Source organism: Ceratotherium simum, chromosome 2 (assembly GCF_057802395.1).
Source record: "Ceratotherium simum simum isolate JZ-2026a chromosome 2, ASM5780239v1, whole genome shotgun sequence".
Taxonomy (NCBI): domain Eukaryota; kingdom Metazoa; phylum Chordata; class Mammalia; order Perissodactyla; family Rhinocerotidae; genus Ceratotherium; species Ceratotherium simum.
The window spans coordinates 15,581,557-15,601,753 of NC_141901.1; the positions used below are offsets into that span (position 1 = coordinate 15,581,557).

Sequence of the window (20,197 nt, forward strand, 5' to 3'; positions counted from 1 at the left end):
CAGGACGGGCACTGCATCACTTACATGACGTGTCCTTACCACGTTACTCAACTTTTCTGAGCCTCATCTCCCTGTCTATAAAGTAGTGATAATGACCTTTCTTCACAGTGTTGTTGGGAAAGTCAAATAAAGCAGTTTAGGCAAAGGGCCTGGGTTAGTAGCTAGCACAGAGTTTTTATTTTTTTTGGTGCTTTATAAAGATCCATTCCTCTGGACTCATGCAGAGAGCTCTCCATTTCACTGCTGGCTCGTGGACTTCTGCAGACCAATCGTGGGCCTTTCCCAGATGCAAAGGGACGGGCCAGTGCGTGGGAGATGTTCCAAGGCAGTGCCAGGAAATAGAAGAGACACAAGAGTGGAAACACCACTGTTGGCTCTAAATCGTTTTCCTCCTGAAACTCATCAAGCTCTGAGCTACTTCGAGACCTCGCAGTCCTGAGAGGAGAAGCACAGGGGTGTGGGGAGGGGGCAGAGAGCTTTGCTGAAGGAGTATCTACCCCTTATGGGGTCCCAGTCCATGCCTGGGGTCATGCCCGTCACGTAGAGGTGACTGATAAATGCTGATTGGAATCAGCTCTTCTCTTTACCCCTCCGACCCTGGTCCACTGAGTAACCAGGGGCAGGGGCCCCTGTGGACCAAGTCGGGAGCCCCATGTCCCTGCAGAGGTGCTCAGGGATGGTAAGACTGAGAGGCAAGAGGGCACAGTGGCCGAGAGCCCGGGCTCTGGAGCCGGACTGACCTGGGATTCACAGCCCGGCTCTGGCGCTTGTTGGCTGGATGCGTGACTTCACGTCTAAGCCTCAGTGTCTTCATCTACAATAGTTTTATTTTTTTAATGACTACTTATATACCTACTGTGTGCTAGTCACTGTTGTAAGCACTTAGATAAAATTAACCCATTCAATCCTCTTCACAGCTCTGTGAGGTTGGTGTTGTTATTCAATTTTGCAAGTAAAGAAATCAAGTCAGGGAGCGGTGTAGGCTGGTGGGGCCAGGATTCAAGCCCAGGCAGCCCTAGCATCCTGCGCAGCCTCGCCTGGGCTCCTAATGAGCCTAATGACGGGTCCTGTGTCTAGAGTTATCTGGAAGATTAAATGAAATAATCTATCTACAGCACGTAATACATACTCAATAAATGGTAGCTAATAGTATGTTTCCCCTCCTTATTTCTTTCTAAAAATAAAATCATCATGTCTAAGTATATTTTTCTGATTTGGAATATAGATAGAAAGCCTTATAAATATAAGAATAAAAATGAAACCACATTTTACGAATTGCTTGCATTGGAAAGAAAATTCAATTGGGACTGCTCTAGAAAATTCAGGCTGTGTAGTCTGCACAATTCCAAGGCCCCTCCTCTCAGGTGGTGTTTGTCACTTGTTGCCTGTGGGTTAGATGCAGCTGGTGGCGTGAGACTTTGTCACTCTCACAACAGCCTACTTTTTGAAAGTTCAGAGTCAGTGGAGCACAGCTGCTACCAGGTGCCTACCCAGGGCCCCCTCTGCCCAATGGCTTGGCCTCCCAGATGTCTGACTGTCTCTGCAGGTGACTCTGGACCTGTCCCAGCACCAAGGCATAGCAGTACGCAGGGTCCTGAACACGGAGGCCGACGTGGTGAGCAAGTTTGGTGTCACCAACTTCCCATCTTGCTACCTGCTGTTTCGGAATGGCTCTTTCTCCCGGGTGCCCGTGTGAGTGCAATGTCTCTCTGTCCCCTTCTCCCCCGTTCCCTGTGCTCATCCTTTCTTCCTGCCTAGAGAGGCTGCCAGCCTTTTACAGGAGCTGGCAAGTTCTTTCTCCTGCGATCCTTCTTCTGAGGAGTCTGCGGGGGGCAAGGAGCACTCTGCAGGAGAAGCAGATATCTGCCTGTGCAGGTGGGACAGCGCCTCTACAGCCCGGGGACTGGGCCTGGAATGCTGCCCCCAGCCCCCAGGTCCAGAGTCCTGCCTCAGGCCCCTGGCGCACCCAGAGTTGGCACTTCTGCACCATCCCCACCGCAGCCCTGGCCCTGTTCCCCATCCTCCTCTGAGACAGATGCGTTGGCAGGCTGCAGGCCTGGCAAGCACTCAGATATGCCTGACCCTCCCTCCCTTTGGTTTTCTAATTGCAGAAAAGTTCATTAGGAGCCAGACAATAGCCAGTTCCAAAATGCCAAGAGAAAACAATCAGGCCAGCCGCAGCCCCTCTGTCAGGCTCCCGCTGCTGAATGGCCCGTTAAATGGCGCCAGATGGTGCCTTGGTACCCTCCCTGGGCAGATGATTGCTGTCAGCTTGGCCCTGCAGGCAGGCACTCAAGGGCCAGGGAGATCAAGGCTTGCCTGCGCTGCCCAATGAGCTGCTCCTCGGGGCCATTAACGCCATCCTGCACTGAGGCTGGGCAGGGCAACTACTTGCCCTCGCCTGGCCCTGGCCCGAATCACCAGGCAGCCCTGGGCCAGGCCTTGTCAGAGAGTTCTGCCAGGGGAAGGGAGCATGATGACTACAGGCGGACAGGGAGGGGTGGAAAGTACCAGTCCTGGTGGAGAGAGGAGGCATTGTCTCCTCGCTTGGAGCTGGTGGAGGGGAAAATTGTTTGTGACGACGCTGCTTCCGAGCCATCTGCTTGTCGATAAACACTGGGCCAGGACAGCGAAGTGGAAAGCAATGCTCCCCAGTGCCAGCTCGCCTGGGTGTCCTGTCACACCGCTGCTGGCCTTCACATCCCTCCCTCCAGGTGGCCCTGACCAGGAGGCGTCTCCTGCCCTTGAGGACTCCTCTCTATCAGAGGAGAGAAAGAAAGCGAAGGATTTGAAAATTTTAGTGTCTGGTTGTTGCTGCTGCTATCTATTTTTTAAAAATCACGTGTCAAACTCCCTTGACTTCCTTGGAGAGTAATGTCACCTCTGCTACCTCAGAGCAAGCTTGTGAGCGGGCAGCATCCTTGAGGTCAGCTGCCATTTTGCATCTCTGGTCTCTGGGGAAGGTAGTCAAACCCAGCCTCCTGTCCTCGGGCAGATTGAGCACTGTCCCTAGAGGGGCCACCTGCTCTTCAAGGTGCTCTGTCCCACAGCCTCTCCAGGGCAAGTTGAGGAGTTCTCAGGCCCAGCTGCTTTTCCAGAAGGGATTTTGACATCAGACTGGTGTCAAAGAGGCTTTCCACAGCATAAGCAGTGAAGAAAAAGGTTAAAGTGAGGCATGGGTGCCCCGATTTTGACCTCACTCAGGATAAGACCAAGTTAGATATTTCTTAAATATTTCTGTCAGATGAGCCACCCGCCTCCTCTCCTGACATGAGTTAGCGCTGGGGTTTCGTTTGTCTGTACTCACCACCTCTCCTCTGTGGTTCTCTTCCCTCACAGGCTGATGGAATCCAGGTCCTTCTACACTGCTTACCTGCAGAAGTTCTCCAGGGGGGCTGCCCAGACCACAGTCGCACCAATCACTGCTAATACGATAGCTCCCACTGTGTGGAAAGTTGCAGATCGGTAAGGCCACGCCTAGTTCTCCTCTCCCTTCCCCCACCCCAGCCTTTCCTCTGATCACAGACCCCCTGAGGGCTGGCCGTGGCTATGTGCAGTGGTCTGAGATGTGCAGGAGCAGCAGTGGACTGGTGGCCTCCTCTGCGACCACTGACCATGGGGCTTGCCGGCCAGCAGTCACTTGTGTCCTTCATGATGGAACAGATACTTTCCAATGCCCACATTCCTTACACTTAACTCTACTCAAGAACAAGTAGAATCAGCTTGGAAGGGTAATCTGTGACCTCCAAACCAACTTCCCACCTAAGCAGTTATTTCTTCAGCAAATATTTTTCAGTACCTGCTATGCGCTGGGCACTGTACTACAGATGTGTACAGGTACGCAGTCCCTGCCCGCACAGAGTTTACAGTCCCTTCACAGCATCCCTTCTAGGAAGGCACTGACCTCGCTTGAGTGCCTCTGTTGTCGGAGAGCTCACTACTTTTTGAGGTAGCCTGTATCTTTGTGCACTGTTGTAAACATGAGGAAGCTGTCTTCTCTCCCAGGCTCCTTGACTCTGTTCTCATGGGAGAACTCCTGCTTGTTGGGCAGAGAGATGGGGCATAAACCTCCTGCGCTGGCACCCAGAGGCGGTACTAAGTGAAAACAGCTGACCAGGGAGCTCAGAGCTGAGTCTGGAAGGCGGCCCCCAGCAGGGGCTGCACTAGAGAACTGGGGGAAAGGTCACCTGATTTCAAGAAGGATTTTGCATCCTAGCATGAGGGACTTCAAGGGTGGAAACTGCTAATGGAGAGATTTTTTTAGTAAATCAGGGTAGAAGGAGAGACTAAGAGGTGGGAACAGTCATTATGATCCTTCAAATTTTGATTATTCAAATTGTTCAAATTATTATAATGCTGATACTTACTGGCCTTATGTGCCAAACTGTGCGCTGGGCCCCTTCCGTACATTATCTCTTTTAGTCGTGGGGCCACTTCTTGAGTCAGCACACAAGAATGGAGGGGTAAACTGAGGCCCAAAGCCACCACAGTGGAGCACAGAGAAGGGCCTTTGCCTTGAGGGTGAAGCACGGGGGGTGGGGGGGGGAGGTAACAGTGCATACCAGTTAGCTGACCTTGTTGGCTCCCTACAGCCCCAGGTGGTGGGTGGGACAGGATAATCAGATCCTTTCCCAAGTGAGGTCTCGGAGGCCTAGAGAGGTAGACTTGCCCGGCTCCCAGAGCCAGCTCGCTGTCGACCTGAGGCCAGAAGCCAGGGCTCAGGAGGCAGAGGTCGAGAAGAAGCCAGCGCTCAAGGAGCCCTTCCCGTCAGACCCCGGGGCCCAGACCCCAAATGAGCATGAGGGGCACAGGGTGGAGCAGCCACCTTGGATCCTATAACCCTTCCCCTGGGGCTGGGCTCCACCCAAGAGGCGTGAGATGGAGGCCTGCCTGACCCGAGGTCTGGCAGCTGCAAGGACATCAGCCCCCAAATAAACACACACACACCGCTTCCCCTCCCACCCCCACTCCTACTGTGCTGAGCATTGGTGGGCAGCCAGACCCTTGGTCTCTCAGAGAGGGCCTCGGTTTTCCAGAGCCATGCTGTGTGGTGTACCTGTTGGTCTCTTTGTCTGTCTCTAGAGGTCTTTGTTCAGAACAGAGAATGAAGCTCGACCCTCCACTAGTGGCCTGATTAAAACACCTTTAGTGAGTCATGGGAGGGGCTGGCCCTGGGCCTGCAGAGGGGGACCCTGCTGTATGCCAGGAGCTGCTGAGGGGTTTACTTTTGTGCTTTTATTTAATCCTCTCAGCAACCTGCCTGTGAGCAATTTATTATCCCCATCTTACAGATGAGGAATTGAGGCTCAGAGAAGTTCAGGAATGTACCCGAGGTCACACAGCTAGTTACTGGCAGAGCCAGGTGCTAACCTGTAAGACTCTGACCATCAGCAGCGCTCCCCTCTTCTCTCCCTCTAGCCCTGGCTGACCCTCCCCAGCCCGTGCCTCGTGGTTAATACCCCTTTTTCTCTCTACCTCCCTCTGGATCCTCAGCTCTAAGATCTATATGGCTGACCTGGAATCTGCGCTGCACTACGTCCTACGGGTAGAAGTGGGCAAGTTCTCCGTCCTGGAGGGGCAGCGCCTGATGGCCCTGAAAAAGTTTATGGCAGTGCTGGCCCAGGTGAGCAGCGCCCTGGTCCCCCTCGTCCGTGCGGCTCTACGTGGGATCAGCGCACATCCTGCGACCAGGCGCTGTGCCAGCCTGCAGGGGTCAGCCCAGCCCTTCCCTCCAGAGCTCGCGGTCTGGCAGGACATCTGGACCCACAGCTGTCCCGGTCCACCATGGACTGCTACCCTGCAGTCTCAGCCATACCACACCAGCCCCGCGCAGCCAAGGACAGCCTCCTTCCCCTCCGCATCGCACCCTGTGCAGGGGGGTGGGTGAGACTGGGGCCAGATGCCCTGGGGATATTCCCAGCTGACTCAATGACCGTGGCTCTGCCTGCCTGAGTCCTCACCCTCAGTCTGAGCCTGGAGTGTGGCCCCTCACTCCCTGCCGTGGTCATTGGGAAAGCAGGACCCACAGTGAAGGAAAGAAGGCTTTTCTCTTCCCTCCCAGACACCAACCACAGTCTGGCCCAGGTCCCTGGCCCCGGCTGTGCTGTCGTTATTCCTTTGTGGTTTCCTGCCAGCGTGGCTACTCCAGGAAGTATAGCTCCTACATACTGAGGACCTGCTGTGTGTCAGGCATTTAATCCTCTTAACTTCGCTGCAGGGTGGCAAGTATTACCCTCATTTGAGAGGCCCAGGTTGCTCAAGTGACTTGCCTTAGGCCTCCCAGGTGGTCAGGATTTGAACTGAGGTTGCAGGCCCCTGTCTCTGCTCTGAAGGTGAGATGTCTTCCCTCTGCACCTGCCTCCCTCTCCCTCCCTGCATCCTTCTCTTAGGTTCCAGGTCCACTGCCAGGGCTGTCCTACTTAAATCCCAGGCTTCAGCTGCTGAGGACTGCTGAGTCAGATCCCGTCCCCTTCAGAGCCTGACTGCTGACTTAGCCATCCTCAGCCTGGGTGCCAGGTCCGAGCCCTTCCTTCTCCGCACAGGTCTGCAGGCAGCTGGGGGTGATCTGCGCCTCTACCTGGGGAACTGCCTGCCGGCCTCGTCCCTCTTCCCCGCCTTACTAGTCCTGCCCTTCCGGCCTGCTTGGCTCGGTCATGTGCAGGTGTGATTACCCCGAGAGGCCCCCGTGAGGTAGCGAGCGCTTGTCACAGACTGCTGTCACAGTCTCAGGCAAGACAGCCGTCACCCCTCACAGAGGGCCCACGCGGACAGAGCCCCTGTTCTTCAGTCCACTCTGATAACAGGGCCTTTCCTCAGAGGCCCTGCGAGCTGCTCGGTCCCCAATTCACTGAGGCCAGGGGTGGCTGGCCCAGAGAATGAGAGAAACTTGAGTGGTTCTGTGTGCTTCCTCCTGCCCGACACATGAGGGGGAGCCCCAGGGTGCTTTTCAGGCATCCCCCAGAAGGAGACGAGACAGCACCCCCCCCCCACCCTGCAGTCCATTCCCTCCGAAGGAAGCATCCCAGGGAAATTGCTTCTTGTGTGCTACGTGCATCTCTCAGCTGAACTGAAGCTGGTTTTCGTTTGCCCCCCAATGGGATTGTGTATAGCCAGTGTGAGGGGAAAGAAAGAGCCAGAAAATGACTGCGTTGGGCAGAGGCTTACGCAGCCCCCTCTGGGTGGTGCCTGCTGAGGTTCTGCCTTCAGCAAGTGCTAGAAATGGGTTTGGGGTGAGGAACCTCCGTGCCAGAAAAGGGCCCTCAGAGAGCACAGGGCTGGCCTTGGGCAGAGGACAGAGGGAAGCTAGGCCTACTCAGGAGCAGGAGCGGGGGGGCCTGCGGGCCGGCTCCGAGGGCCTCTGTCTGAGCTGTGCCCCACATCCCGTCCTGTGGAGACGGCAGAGTATTCTGGCGCTGCCCTTGCTTGGGTAGCTCCTGCCTGAGTAGTAATAATAGTAGCGCCTACCATTTCTTAAGCTCTGACAGGGTGCCAGACTCTGCAAAGTGCTCTTTCTGTGTTAGTTTATTTGTATTTCTCATAACACACCCCACGGGGTGGGTACTAGCGCTATCCCATCATACAGAGAGGAAGTGGAGGCCCGGGGGAGCAGAGTACCTTGTCCAGGGTGCTCCAGCCAGCGAGTGGCAGAGCTGAGATTTGTACCCATGTCTCATCTGACCCCTGCACTCACCCGCCGCGTGCATGGGGCGCGGAGAGCCTGGGGGCAATAGTGTTCCCTTTGCCTGCTCAGCCCTTGGGACCGTCAGCTCTGAGTATGCCCAGTCGGGAGGCACTCTGCAAGTCCTGGGTGCCCTCCTGCCCCTGCCCGCCTGAGCTGGGGTCTCCCTGCTCCCTCACGGAAGCGGCTGGCAGGACTGGCCACTGGGTGGCGTGTGGTCACCAGGGTTTCCCTGCTCCCAGCAGAGGGTGACTCCCTGTAGTCCAGAGCCCTTAACTCATCCTTCCTCCTGACCCCGTGGCCTTAGATGGCGGAGGTTCCGAGTCAGGATGACGGGCGAAGGTCAGTGAGAAATGCTGACTTGAAGCTGTAAATTTGTACTGAGAGCCCAGAGGCCCATGTGGGCTGACCGGGAGGGAGCGTGTCAAACCACAAGATTCTTTCCAGCCACTTCTCCTGCTGGGGGACAGTGTCCAGCCCTGGAGATTTGATAAGAATGTGTGATGGCTTTCTCAGAGGGCTGGATCCACTGGCAGGTTTTTCTGTTTAGTGATCATTCCTGTCTCCAGCACCCTTCTTCTCTCACGTCTTTTTTCTTTGTTCTTTTTCCTCCGTGAGTTTCTCAGGATCGTTGTCCTCTTGACCTGCCTCTTCGTGGTTTCATCTGACCAGCTTGCTGCTGCATCCCTCTCCCCCCACCCCCGCCCCCGGTGTGTTTATGCGTGCGCACACGTGCACACACCCTTACATCTGCCCTCCTCCCTGGAGTCCTTGTGGTTTTAAAGTGCTGATACTAATCAGATTTGAGTTGACTTGTTGTCAGAGTAGCTTTTCATGTTCCTCAGAGACTATTGGGAGTTACCATCAAGATTTGGATCCTGGCTATAAGCCCCTGGGCTGCTTGTCCCCACTGGCAGCCCATGAAATACAAATGAAAGGCCGTTTGCCAGCCTTGCCCAGCTGGTCACTTAGTCAGCTGCTCTATCAGAGGATGAAGAAGGGACCGTGTGGCCCAGGGTTCCCAGGGGCTCTGGGAAGTGACAGTGGAGCTCAGCCTTCCTCCCGGTGGCAGCGTGTGGGCAGGGGTCAGCACGAGCCCTCAGCCTCAAGAAGGGGAGGCCTTAAGGGCCCAGCCTCACTTAGAGCCTCTGTCCGCTCCCCACCCCTTCCTCTCACCTTAGCAGGTACCCCAGAGCAAAGGTAGTGAGGAACCCACCTTTGTGTCTTAGGCAGAACACTTTCCTGGTGGTTCTGGAACATTCCAAAAAACTGCCTTGGCCCCCTTCTGCCTAGCCCCCTACCCTCTCTTGGACTGTGGAACTCGGGGGATTGTTTTTCACTCTCTAACTTCCACTCATTCCTCCCCACAGTACTTCCCTGGCCGGCCCTTAGTCCAGAACTTCCTGCACGCCGTGAGTGACTGGCTCAAGAGGCAGCAGAGAAAGAAGATTCCCTACAGTTCCTTTAAAAATGTCTTGGACAACAGGAAGGAGGTGAGTCTGGGAAGCAATTGAAGATCTTCTCCCTCTCCTCATAACAATGAGAATGGAAGGGGTTAACCCTGCAACCTCTGACCTCCTTCACAAATTTGCATTCAGGAAGGAGTCAGTGTTCTTGGTTGGCTCCTTCCATTAGTAAGTAACAAACTATTTTTATTGAGCTCTCTATGCATATCTCACTTCATCCTCCCAACATTAGTGGAAGGCAGACATTATGAGCAGATGAAGAAACTGAGGTTAAGAGAGGCTAAGTGACTTGTCTAAGATCACACAGCCAGTAAGTGGTTGGGCTGGGATTTAAGACCCATTGTGAGATGCTGGTTGTGAGAGAGTTTTAGCTCCTGCTCTCTGTTGCCTCCAAGCACCTGGTGCTCCTCAGCGTAGTTTCTCCAGCCCCTCCAGGGGCACCTTTCTGGGCTCCTGTGCACACCACTGTTTTCTAACAGTGTGGTGGGCCAACACATACAGCCAACAGAGGCACAAAACCGTCCTGATTTGTAGGATGTCAAAGCTTGAAGGGACCTCAGAGACCACCTCCCTCATTTTACAGGTGGGGATGTTGAGGCTAGACTAAGGATATGACTTGATCTGTGTCACAGGTTTTCAGATCTGTGCTCCTTTGATGGGTGTAGCCGGTGGAAGGGAAAGGCCACCTTCGAGGTGATAGACTGAGAGGGACCTCATACATCTTAGGGCTGTGTGCTGACTCTTGAGTCTTCTGGAAGCTTCTTTCCTCACCTCCCATCCCATCCTTTTTCTTCTCCCTATATGTACTCACGCTCGTGTGTGTCCCTTAGGGCACTGTGATTGCCAAGAAGGTGAACTGGGTCGGCTGCCAGGGGAGTGAGCCACATTTCCGAGGCTTTCCCTGCTCCCTGTGGATCCTCTTCCACTTCCTGACCGTGCAGGCAGCTCAGCAAAATTTAGACCACTCACAAGAAAGAGGTGAGTGCGGGGCCGTGCTCCCTGGCCTCAGCCCTGCCCTGCCCTGCCCTCCTCGGGCTCCCTGCTGCAGGCTCCTATTGAGGGGATTCTGCATTTGCAGCATGGAACCAGAGTTGGGGGGGGACCTGGAAAAGCCACCCAGTCCTGTCCCCTGCCCCAGGGTGGTGCCCCACAAGCTCAGGGGTGTGAGGCTTCTCCTTGACTTTCTCAGAGCCACAAGCTTGCTTTGTTTTCAGTCTTCATGAAAATTTGTGGTTCTATTTTTTGTATTCCTGTAAAGAAAAGAACTCTATCTGTTTCAGAGTTTACGTGGCTGATACCACATACTTTGAACAATTTCGTTGTTTCCCGCTAAAAAATCATTTTCTAGGGGAAGCTGGGAAAGCACGTTGCTCCTCCTGCCCTGTTCCCTCCCCCAAACTGTGCAGCTGCTCTCCCCCACCCCTGCCTCACGCCCTCGCTTCCCGACGGAAAAGGTGGGCCTCCAGTTCAGTCCACGTCTGCCGAGGGCCAAGGTTCCATCAGGCCCTGGCTCAGCCGGAGGCTACACAGGTGAAAGAGACAGTCCGCGCTCTCAGTGGATTATGACGCGGGGGTACAAAGAGCCGCCCTGCAGCGTGCCAGGGCCAAGAGCCAAGGGGGAGCGGAGGGTGTGCGGGCAGAAGAGAGGAAATGCTCCACGCCGTTGGCAAAGGCAAGAGGAGGCAAGGTGAGGGTCGATGATAGAAAGAGAGAGTTGAGCTAGGAAGGAAGAGCCTCCCCGACAGAGGGCAGGCCTGCGCAGAGGCAGAGGGAATTAGAGTCTCTGCAGGGCGTGTGGACAGCCAGCCAGTCTGTCACCCGGTATTCATGGAGTGTCTCCAGAGTGCCAGGCCCTGCTCTAGGGGTGGGGTACAGCGGTACATGAGATGAGACGTCCTTGCCTCAAGGGGACAATATTCCAGTGGCAGGAGACAGACAGTAAACACACAGATAGATCATTTCAGGTACGGTGATGAATGCTTTGAAGCCGACAGAGCCAAGTGGTGTGGGAGAGGGTCAGGGAGGGGATGCTGTGTTTAGACAGGATGGCTGGGGAAGGCTTCTCTGAGGAGGTGACCCGGTGCTGAGACCTGAATGGTGAGGGGGAAGCAGCCGTGGGACCTCTGGAAAGAGAGCCTTCCAGGCTGTATTGGCTTGCTAGGGCCACCATAACAAAGTACTACACACAGGGTGGCCTAAACAACAGAAATTTATTTTCTCATGGTTCCAGAGCCTGGAAGTCTAAGAGGAAGGTGTTAGCAGGGTTGGTTTCTGCTGAGGCCTCTCCTTGGTTTGTAGATGGCCATCGTCTTCCTGTGTCTTCACGTGGTCTTCCCTCTGTGTGTATCTGTGTTCAAATTTCCTCTTCTTACAAGGACACCGGTCATACTGGATTAGGACACACCCTGGTGACCTCATTTTAACTTAATCACCTCTTTAAAGACCCTTTGTCCAAATACAGTCACATTGTGAAGTACTGGGGGTTAGGACTTCAACCTATGAATATTAGGTGACACAATTCAGCCCATAACACAGGTCAAGGACTGGCAAGTGCCAAGAACAAGTCTGGCATGTTTGCAGCACCGAAAGGAGGGCAGTGTGGCAGAGCCTGGGAGTGGGGGAGGCCGGTGAGGAGGTGGGCACATGCAGGCTTGGAGGTCTTGGTGAGGGAGGGGTGTGGATTTCAGTTGCAGCATTAGGAGAATCTACTGGACAGTTGAAGCGTGGAGTGATGAGAATTATTTATACTTTAGAAAGGTTGCTGGGTGGAGGGCGGGCTACAGTGGGGCAAGGTGGAGGCAGGGCAGCCAGTTAGGAAGTTGTGGAACTAGTCCAGGAGAGGCAGTGGTAGCCTGGACTGAAGTTGTAGGTGTGCACGTGGGAGAAGTGGTGGGATTTGGGAATAGTTTGCAGGTAGAGCTGAGAAGACTCAGTGGTGGATTAAATGAAGAGTGTGCAGGATTGAGGACTCAGGGTGGACCTGGAGTTGTTGGGCCTGAGCACCTGGTGGCTGATGGTCCTATGAGCTGAGAAAGGGGAAGGGTCAGGGGTCGGGGGAGTAGATTGGGGGGAGGGTAGAGTTTATGGTTTATAGCTATTAGACAAGTGAATGGAGATGTAGACAGCTGAGTCTGGAGTTCTGGGGAGAGGTCCAGGAGAGAGATACACATCTTGTGGTCATTAGCACACAGATGATAGGTAAAGCCACGGAGCTGGATGAGCCCGTGAGTGGGTCGGCAGAGAAGAGTGCTGAGGCCTGGGCTCCAGGGCGCTGCAGCATCCAGACCTTTGCTAGAGGAGCAGGAGCCAGCAAAGGAGACCAAGAAGGAGCAGCCCTGCGATTTCAAGAGGGCCCCCAAAATAAAGTGTTTCAAGGAGGAGAGGGTATAGTCAGCTGAGTGGATGCTGCTGTGCTGCTGGAGGTGGTGCAAGATGGCAAGAGCTGTTTCCGTGGAGCAGTGGAGAGAAAGGCTTGGTTGGACTGGGCTGAAGAGAGAGGAGCAGGGAAGAAATTGGGGATAATGGGGAGGTAACTGGAGTGGAACTGGGGTCAGAGAAGGGATCTCCTAGTTGCAGTAGTTTTTACCTGTTGAATGATCCCATGTTAAGGGAGAAGCTGATGATGTAATAACAAAAGAAAATATTTACAGGAGTAAAATCCTGGAGGAGGCTAGAAGGGTAAGGTCAGAGCAGGAGGGCAGGAGGGCAGGCGGACGAGGCAAGTACAGCTGCAGGGCAGGTGGTGGGCTGCAGGGTGATGGGGGTGGGTGCAGGAGAAGGAGTTGCTGAGGGGGCCGAGGAGGGGAGAGGCGAGGCACCGTTGGTTCTGGGTGCTGAAGTTGCTGGAAGGATCATGTGGGGAGTGGTGGTGAGCAGGTTAGAGCTCAGGGTGCTGATGTCCTAGTGGATGGAGAGGTGAGACGAGGAGATGGGCTTTGAAAGAGCCGGGGGTTTGCAGCAGAAAGGAGAGTCTGGAAGCAGCCAACAGCAGGGAGGGTACTTCCACCACCTCCAGCCCTGAGGTCTCTGGAGTGTGGGAGACAAAGGGATGGAAGAGGGGCATATTTGGGGGAGCAGTGGTATCTTCAGGGAGGTGCCCAGTATCAGTCAGAGCTGGAAAGTGGGGGAGTCTTCAGAGGCCTGTGCTGAGGTCAGTCCTGAGGGCCCGGTGGGAGAGAATGGGGGGTGAGGGGAGATGGAGACAAATTAGGGATGTGCAGAGCCAGATCAGGGTGGACTCCTGACATAGTGCCCAAGGGAGGAGGCAGGATGGGGTGCAAGAAGGAACAGGAAGCCTAGGGCGAGGAGGCAGAGTAGGGGCACGAGGTTGGGCGGTGGGCACGCTATCCCCTGCCTGCCTCTCCAGCTACATCTCACAGAGCACGAGCGTCCTGCTGATGAGTTTGGACTCTATGCTGAGTGTCAGTAAGTGACAAGGGCCGGGATGAGTGGCAGAGAAGGGAAACTGGGGTTTAGGAATTTGGGAGGAGATGGGGACAACTCTAAAGTGACCCTTGGAAAGTGGAGAAGTCAGCAAGGACGCCCTGAGCCTGTCATTGGATGGGCCGGGATGTGGGGTCCCTGGCCAGGGGTGACCATGGTGGGCCTGTGGAGGGAACAGTGGTGGGCCGGCAGGGGCAGGTGGCCTGAAGGGCCGCTGTGAATGGTATCTCCTCCCCCCATAGCCAAGGCCCAGGAGGTCCTCCAGGCTGTCCGCGGCTACGTCCGCTCCTTCTTTGGCTGCCGAGAGTGTGCTGGCCACTTTGAGCAGATGGCTGCTGCCTCCATGGACCAGGTGGAGAGTCCAAACAGCGCGGTCCTCTGGTTCTGGTCTAGCCACAACAAGGTCAATGCTCGCCTCGCAGGTAAGGAAGGGCCACCTCCAAGGCTGGAGTCACCTCCAGAGGGAAGAGGAGGTGGGGGAACTGTGGAGTCCCAATGCTTCAATGTACACAGAGCCCTTTCATGTGCTCTACCAGCCCTGCTGATGTGTCAGTATTGTTAGACCCATTTTCTAGATGAGAAAACCGAGTCTTTGACCCTCTAAGACACTGGGCTTCTGATGCCAGTGCTCACTCTTTCCCCTGCACCAGGGCCTCTCCCTCTGGCCTGTTGGGGCCCCTCTCCTGCCTCCCCTGTTCTGCTTTCTGGCTATTGGCCCCTTACTCAAAGCAATAAGGAGGAGGGATCTGGGCTTTTCCACCCCCTGGGAGGGCTCTAATGATAAAATATGCTGGAAAAGACAGACCAGGTCCTTCCTAGAAATACTAGGGACAGATTCCCCAGAGGGAGGCCTTGTCTCTGAGTTTCCCTCTTTCCAGTGTTTTCTGGTCCCCCACGCACAGGAGTCTGATGGGTCCAACAGGCAAAAACGTTGAACTCCACTGGTGACCAGAAGCGGGTGGGGGGGGCAGGAGCCATCTGTGGACTGTGGGCAGGACCCCGGGCTTGTCTGAGGGGAGAGAGGAGTGCACGTGGCTGCCACAGACCTCCCAGGGTTGGGAGGCGGGATGCGGCCTGGGGCAGGGCTGAGGTTAAAGAAGCTGAACGGCGCAGGTGGTGGGGCAGGCGCAGCACTGGTCTGTCTCCTGGGGCCTCCTGGTGGACTTTGAAAAGAAGACGCGTGCCCTTCTCTCCTCCCACCCCTTCCCTCCCTCCCCGGCCCTGCCACCAAATGCTCCATTTGACCATCCAGCCCCGTGACCTTAGCAGGCTCCCAGCTTCCCTTGGGGACCAGCTGCTGCTGGAGGGCCAGGAGCCGAAAGGAAGGCAGTACCCTACCCTCTCTAGAGGGGCCCTTTCAGATCAAACCAACAACAGTAATGAGCAGGTCCAAATTGACTGCTCACTTCACAAGGCGCACTCACTATTGCTCCTCACTGGACCCTTGGAATCTACTTGTTGCCCCCTCCCCAAAACAACCATTCTGACTTTTATGTCACTTGCTGCTGCTTCGTTCTGGCCAGAAACTTTTTTTCCTGTTAAACCCTTTAGGAGAGGTGCCTCCTACAAGGGAGATGGGCTGATTGGCATTCCCTGGGTGACACTGGACGAGGGGCTCGTGGTAGGCCCTCTGGGGCTCAGCCTGGGGCTCAGGCATGCCTTCTTGGGGTCCCAGCAGCCTGGCATCCGTGCCTTTCCTGACTCTCTCGGGGGCCCTTTTCCCAGCTAGGCCCCCCCCCACCCCCCGGCCTCCCTATACCCACCCCTTGGAGCCCAGCTGCGGAGGAATTCCACCAACCCTGCCTTCCCCAGAGGCTACGGGGGTGAAGGAGGCCACCTGTGGAATTACCATGTGCCACAAACTCTTGTTTTTAAAAACATTTCCCTGGAATTACAAAGTAATGTATCTTCACTCTATAAAACTTAGAAAATTTCAAAAAAATGCAAAGAAGATAAATACTAGCAGAGCAATCAAAGACTACAAGACAGGTCATTGAGTCTTCCCGCCCTTTCGTGTCTGGTCCAGGGGTACAAACCAACAGTGGAGTCCATGAGGGGAGACAGGGGTTAACACAGGAACGGGGACGGAGCTGCTCATACTTCCCTGGGGACTGTGGCTGGGGGTGGGGGCAGGTGGGAATCCTCCGCACCCTGAGAGGTGCCATTGTCAGCTCTTGCTGTGGGTCAGGCCCCGTGCTAGTTTCTTTTTGTTATCTGCCTTTTCTCATACCCATCCTTTCAAAGGGCAGTGGGAAGCCCTTTTTGCAGTTGAGGAAGCTGGTGTTGCAGAATGAGATCTGGGCTTCCAGGCGGGCCCAGTGTGTCACAGCCAGCCTGTGTGTGCTTCCCTTCCCAGGTGCCCCCAGCGAGGACCCCCAGTTCCCCAAGGTGCAGTGGCCGCCCCGTGAGCTCTGTTCTGCCTGCCACAATGAACTCCGGGATGCACCTGTGTGGGATCTGAGCAACACCCTCAGCTTCTTAAAGACCCACTTCTCCCCAAGCAACATTGTCCTGGACTTTCCTTCAGCTGTGCCAGGCCCCCGGAGCGGGGCACAGAGGATGGCAGCTGCCCCCAAGCCCGTGGAGCTGGAGCTGGTGACCAGAAATTTTACTCTGGGCCCTGAGAAGGCTGAGATCATAGTAGGCCCAGGCACCATCGTCTGGGATGTTCCAGTGAAGAGACTTGGGGAAAGTCTCCCCCAGGAGATGCACGCTGGCCTCGGTGTGACCACAGCTGAGCCAGACGAGGGACCTCCTGAGTACACAGCAGAGCTTCAGAGGGATAAGTTGGAGCAGCCAGAAGGGCAGCGACGCTTGACCAAGCGAGACACAGGAGCCGTATTGCTGGCTGAGTTCCTGGCTGAGAAGAACCTCCCCAGAGGCCCTTCAGAGCTGAGGCGAGTGGGCCGCAGCTCCAAGCAGCTGGCCATTGTCCCTGAGGGGGAACCAGAGGCTGGGGCCATGCAGGGCCGAGGCCAGTGGCTGCAGGTGCTGGAAAGGGACTTCTCCCACCTGGACATCAGCCTCTGTGTGGTGCTCTACTCCCTGTCCTTCATGGGTCTGCTGGGCATGTACACCTACTTCCGGGCCAGGATGAGGGCCCTGAAGGGCCATGCTGGTCATCCCGCAGCCTGAACCGTCCAGCTGGGGAGGGTGCAGGAAAGGAAGCTGCCGTCCATGGGGCTCTTCCAGCCCCCCGCCCTCCCCCTCTGCCCGCCTCCCCCTCCCCCTGTTGCCCTATTCCTCCAGCTGCCCCCTCCCCCCACACACTGCCCCTTCCCTCTCCCCCTTTGTCCAGGGAAATCCAGGAAAACCAGTTGCTCCAGTGACCCTTCTTGGGCCTTCTGGGGAGGAGTGTTCCATAGACACACAGACGTGCGCAGGGTCCAGGTTCATCTGACGACGCGGGGTGGGGGGGGCTGCCTTGGGCAGTGGGGTTGAGAGCCTCTGTCCCTGGCCTCTCAGCACTGAATTCCTCTTTTTCAGCTTATTTGAAGTCCTGCCCCAGGACTTGGGGGCAGGACTGCCCCATTCTCGCTGAAGCTTCAATGTCTCTCACTTGGTCTTGGCCCTAAACTGGGGCAAGTGAGGCCACAGTTTCCAAGTTTTCCCATCCAGAGGAGGGTCCCCGGGGCTGGAGTGGAACTCCTCACTACATTCCAGGGCTCTGTCTTCGCTCCCTTTTGGATGCGAAGAGGCCTTTATGCCAGAGATGGAAGGACTGCCTCTGGCCCTCTGTGGCCTGCCCATCCTCCAGCCCCTCAGACCTCCTGGGTGGGGTTTGGCTTTCCGGTGGGGTTTGGAAGCTTCTGGAAGTCATGCTGGTTTCCCAGGTGAGATTTGGGTCAGGGATTGTCGGAGGAGAGCCTTGGCTGGCTCCTTCCCCAAACCTCCACTCTAGGAAGAGCGCAGGCTGGAGTTGGTGTGGGGTTGCCCAGCTGGGAGGGTAATGGTCACTGGGCTGGGGGTGAGTGGCTGGCTTGGTGGGCCCTGAGGAGAGGGTAGTGTGGGACTTAGGGAGGGATGTTGGGGTCTACAGTGCCTTGGCTCTGGGCTTAGCTGTGAGGGGGAGAGTGAAGCCACAGGGAAAAGACGGTTGCTTCCAGTGTCCTTTGGCTCCACCCCTCTGGGAGCTGGTCTTTTGTCTTTTGATTTTGGTCTCCAAAATAGATGCTAATCTTTGAATATGGGGGGTGCTGGGTTTAGGGGAGCGAGGGGCGTCTCATCTCTCTCAAGGGTCCACCTCCCATTGGGTAGAGGTTAAAAAGGTCAGAGTGGAGGGTGACGCTGTGCACATGCTTGATTCCCAGTCTACCCCACTGCTTGGGAGGGTTGTAGAATAAATTATTTTTGTTAAGGCAAGCAGCAGTGTGTTCTTTAACTTACTACTTGGAGACCTAGTCCAGGTCTGGAGAGAATGTGCAGAATCCAGCCTGGGATCCGGCCTGATGTGATTTCTTCCATCTCACATAGCTCCTGGCTGGCAGGGGACAGGTACTCTTGTCATAGCCCCTTTCTCCTGGATGGGGCCCTCCTCCACTGCCCACAGAGCTCTCCATGCCCCAAGCCCCTCAGTCTCCACATGCACCAGGCACAGACCTCAGTGGAGGTACAATCCTGCCTCCCCCTCCTCCCACAGCCTCCTGGGGAGCTTCTGCCTCGGGGCTCTCAGTTCTGCTCCAGGAACCTTCATCTGCCCCTGCCTGGCCCTCCTCAGCCGGGCGCCCTGCGTCTCCAGCTCTCCTTCAAGGAAGGAGAGGGCTTGTTTGTGAGAGCTGGGCCTGGGCTGGCTGCTCAGCAGGGGGGAGTCAGCCAGATTAGAGAGCCTGCCCCTAATCTGGCCTGCAGGGCTTTACAAGAATCAGAGCAGCTGATAATGAACCTCATTAAGGGGGAGCAGGAGCCTCAATCCGATTTGGGGTTTTCTCTTTGACATCTTCACTCTGCTCAGAAGGCCTCGGCACTGGGTGCAGCAGGTGGGATGCCAAGCTCGCTCCCTCTGCCAGGACAGCTGGGGTGGGGGAGGGGTCAGGCAGGGGCCAACCCCCAACCCCTTCCCTGCTTATGGCAGCCCTATGTTACCCCTTCAGCTGCCTGGCTCCTTGGGTGGATTCTAGCCTGGATCCTCTCTGCAGGCCTCTCATCCGTCCTCATCCGCGTGTTCCCTCTCTGTGTCCCAGCTCAAGTCATCCACCTGCCTCCTCCATCCTGCTGGGCCGGCTCTGCTCGTTTCCCTCTGCTCCATGGGGCCCTGGCTGGGAGGCTGAGAGGCTGACGGGTCAGCACACTATCAGCAGTACGACCCAAACCTGCAGGAGAGTGAAAGAGGCTCCCAGGGCCAGAGCCCAAGTGCACCCACTGGGCCGAGACCACTTGAGTATGCCTGCTCCCCTACCACCTGGTACCTGACAGTGTCTTATCATCCAGCCCTTATAGCTCCAGTGACCGTACTTTCTAAAACCAAGCTCGGGTATTTAGAACTAGGAAAGCTGTTGTGGTCAGCCCCGGCTCCACAGCGTCTACCTACAGTGCCTGAGGCAGGAGGCAGGGCTTTATTTGGGGTCCACTAGGGCCCTGGTAGTGCGTGTGGGTCTCCCTCCTCAGCCTCTGGCAGGCAAGCCCCTTTCTGCCCTGTCGAAGCGCCTCTGATTGATAAACAAGGGTGGGCCTCCCCCTTAGCAGAGCTGCTGCCTTTCACCTTGATTTCCCCAGGGCTCAGCAGCATCGATAAACCGGCTTCGCCCACCAGCTGGTCTCCTCCCCCACCCGGTCTGCCAGGTTGGGATCCCAGGGCTTAGGTGGCTTGAACTCCGCCTGCTGTTCCAGGTTGTTCTCTGCACCCTAAGAGAGCTCCCCCGCAGGAGAGGGTCCACTAGGGGGCCTGCAAAAAGGCTTCTTGTTCTGGGGCTGGACGGAGACGCTCATCTCTGCCTGGGATGTTACCCACTGAACGTTCAGGAACGATCGCCTAGAGGAGGAGGCAGCTGAGCTGGGTTTTGAAAGATGAGTAGGTGTCAGCAAGGAAAATAAGGAGGAAAAAGACATCACAGGCAGAAGAGAAAGCATGTGCCAAGTCCAACAAAGAAAAATAGTGAATGCAAGAAATTCTTAGCAAAAAACTTAAAAAAAAATTTTTAAGGATCTTTTCAACACTTACTGGGCTAGAAGCTGGGAATAGACAGAGAAGAGAGAGGTGGTCCCTGCTGTTATGGAGCTTCCACTGTAGAGGAAAAGACAGACAAGGGAGGAAAAGGTGACAGCGTGGTTAGAGCTCTGAGTGATAGAGCCCAGCGGGGGCGGGAGAGGCTTCTTCCAGACCTGAAGGGTGAGAAGCCATGAAGTGGGAGGGGAGGGGGGGTTCCTGGGCAGGGGTGGAGGGACCACAGACCGAAGGGGCCTCTTCATTCACAAGCCACCTGGGGGCTGAGGAGGTCCCAGAGGAGTGGCCCCCCTTCGGCCTGGCTTTTCCCCGGCAGCCTTGGTATCGGGTGCGGGCGGGGAGCCCAGGTGCAGCCATCCTCTGGGTGTGGGGGTAAGGAGTGGGCTCTGGGGCCCCACACAGCCTGGGTCCTGGAGGAAAGTCCCCAGCAGCTGGAGGAGGAGAAGGAGA

The 20,197-nt window shown here is 55.9% G+C and overlaps 1 protein-coding gene across 1 annotated transcript in view; it reads left to right on the forward strand.

Moving 5' to 3' along the window:
- QSOX1 (quiescin sulfhydryl oxidase 1) overlaps positions 1-17,949 on the forward strand; it is a 38,749-nt gene extending 20,800 nt beyond the window's left edge. Inside the window, exons 6-12 of the mRNA XM_004424975.3 lie at positions 1,547-1,692; positions 3,340-3,465; positions 5,494-5,623; positions 9,049-9,171; positions 9,975-10,122; positions 13,830-14,009; positions 15,944-17,949. Coding sequence (XP_004425032.1) covers positions 1,547-1,692; positions 3,340-3,465; positions 5,494-5,623; positions 9,049-9,171; positions 9,975-10,122; positions 13,830-14,009; positions 15,944-16,722 — 1,632 coding nt within the window. The 3' untranslated portion in view covers positions 16,723-17,949. The remainder of the gene's footprint in view (positions 1-1,546; positions 1,693-3,339; positions 3,466-5,493; positions 5,624-9,048; positions 9,172-9,974; positions 10,123-13,829; positions 14,010-15,943) is intronic.
- Positions 17,950-20,197: the final 2,248 nt, after the last annotated feature.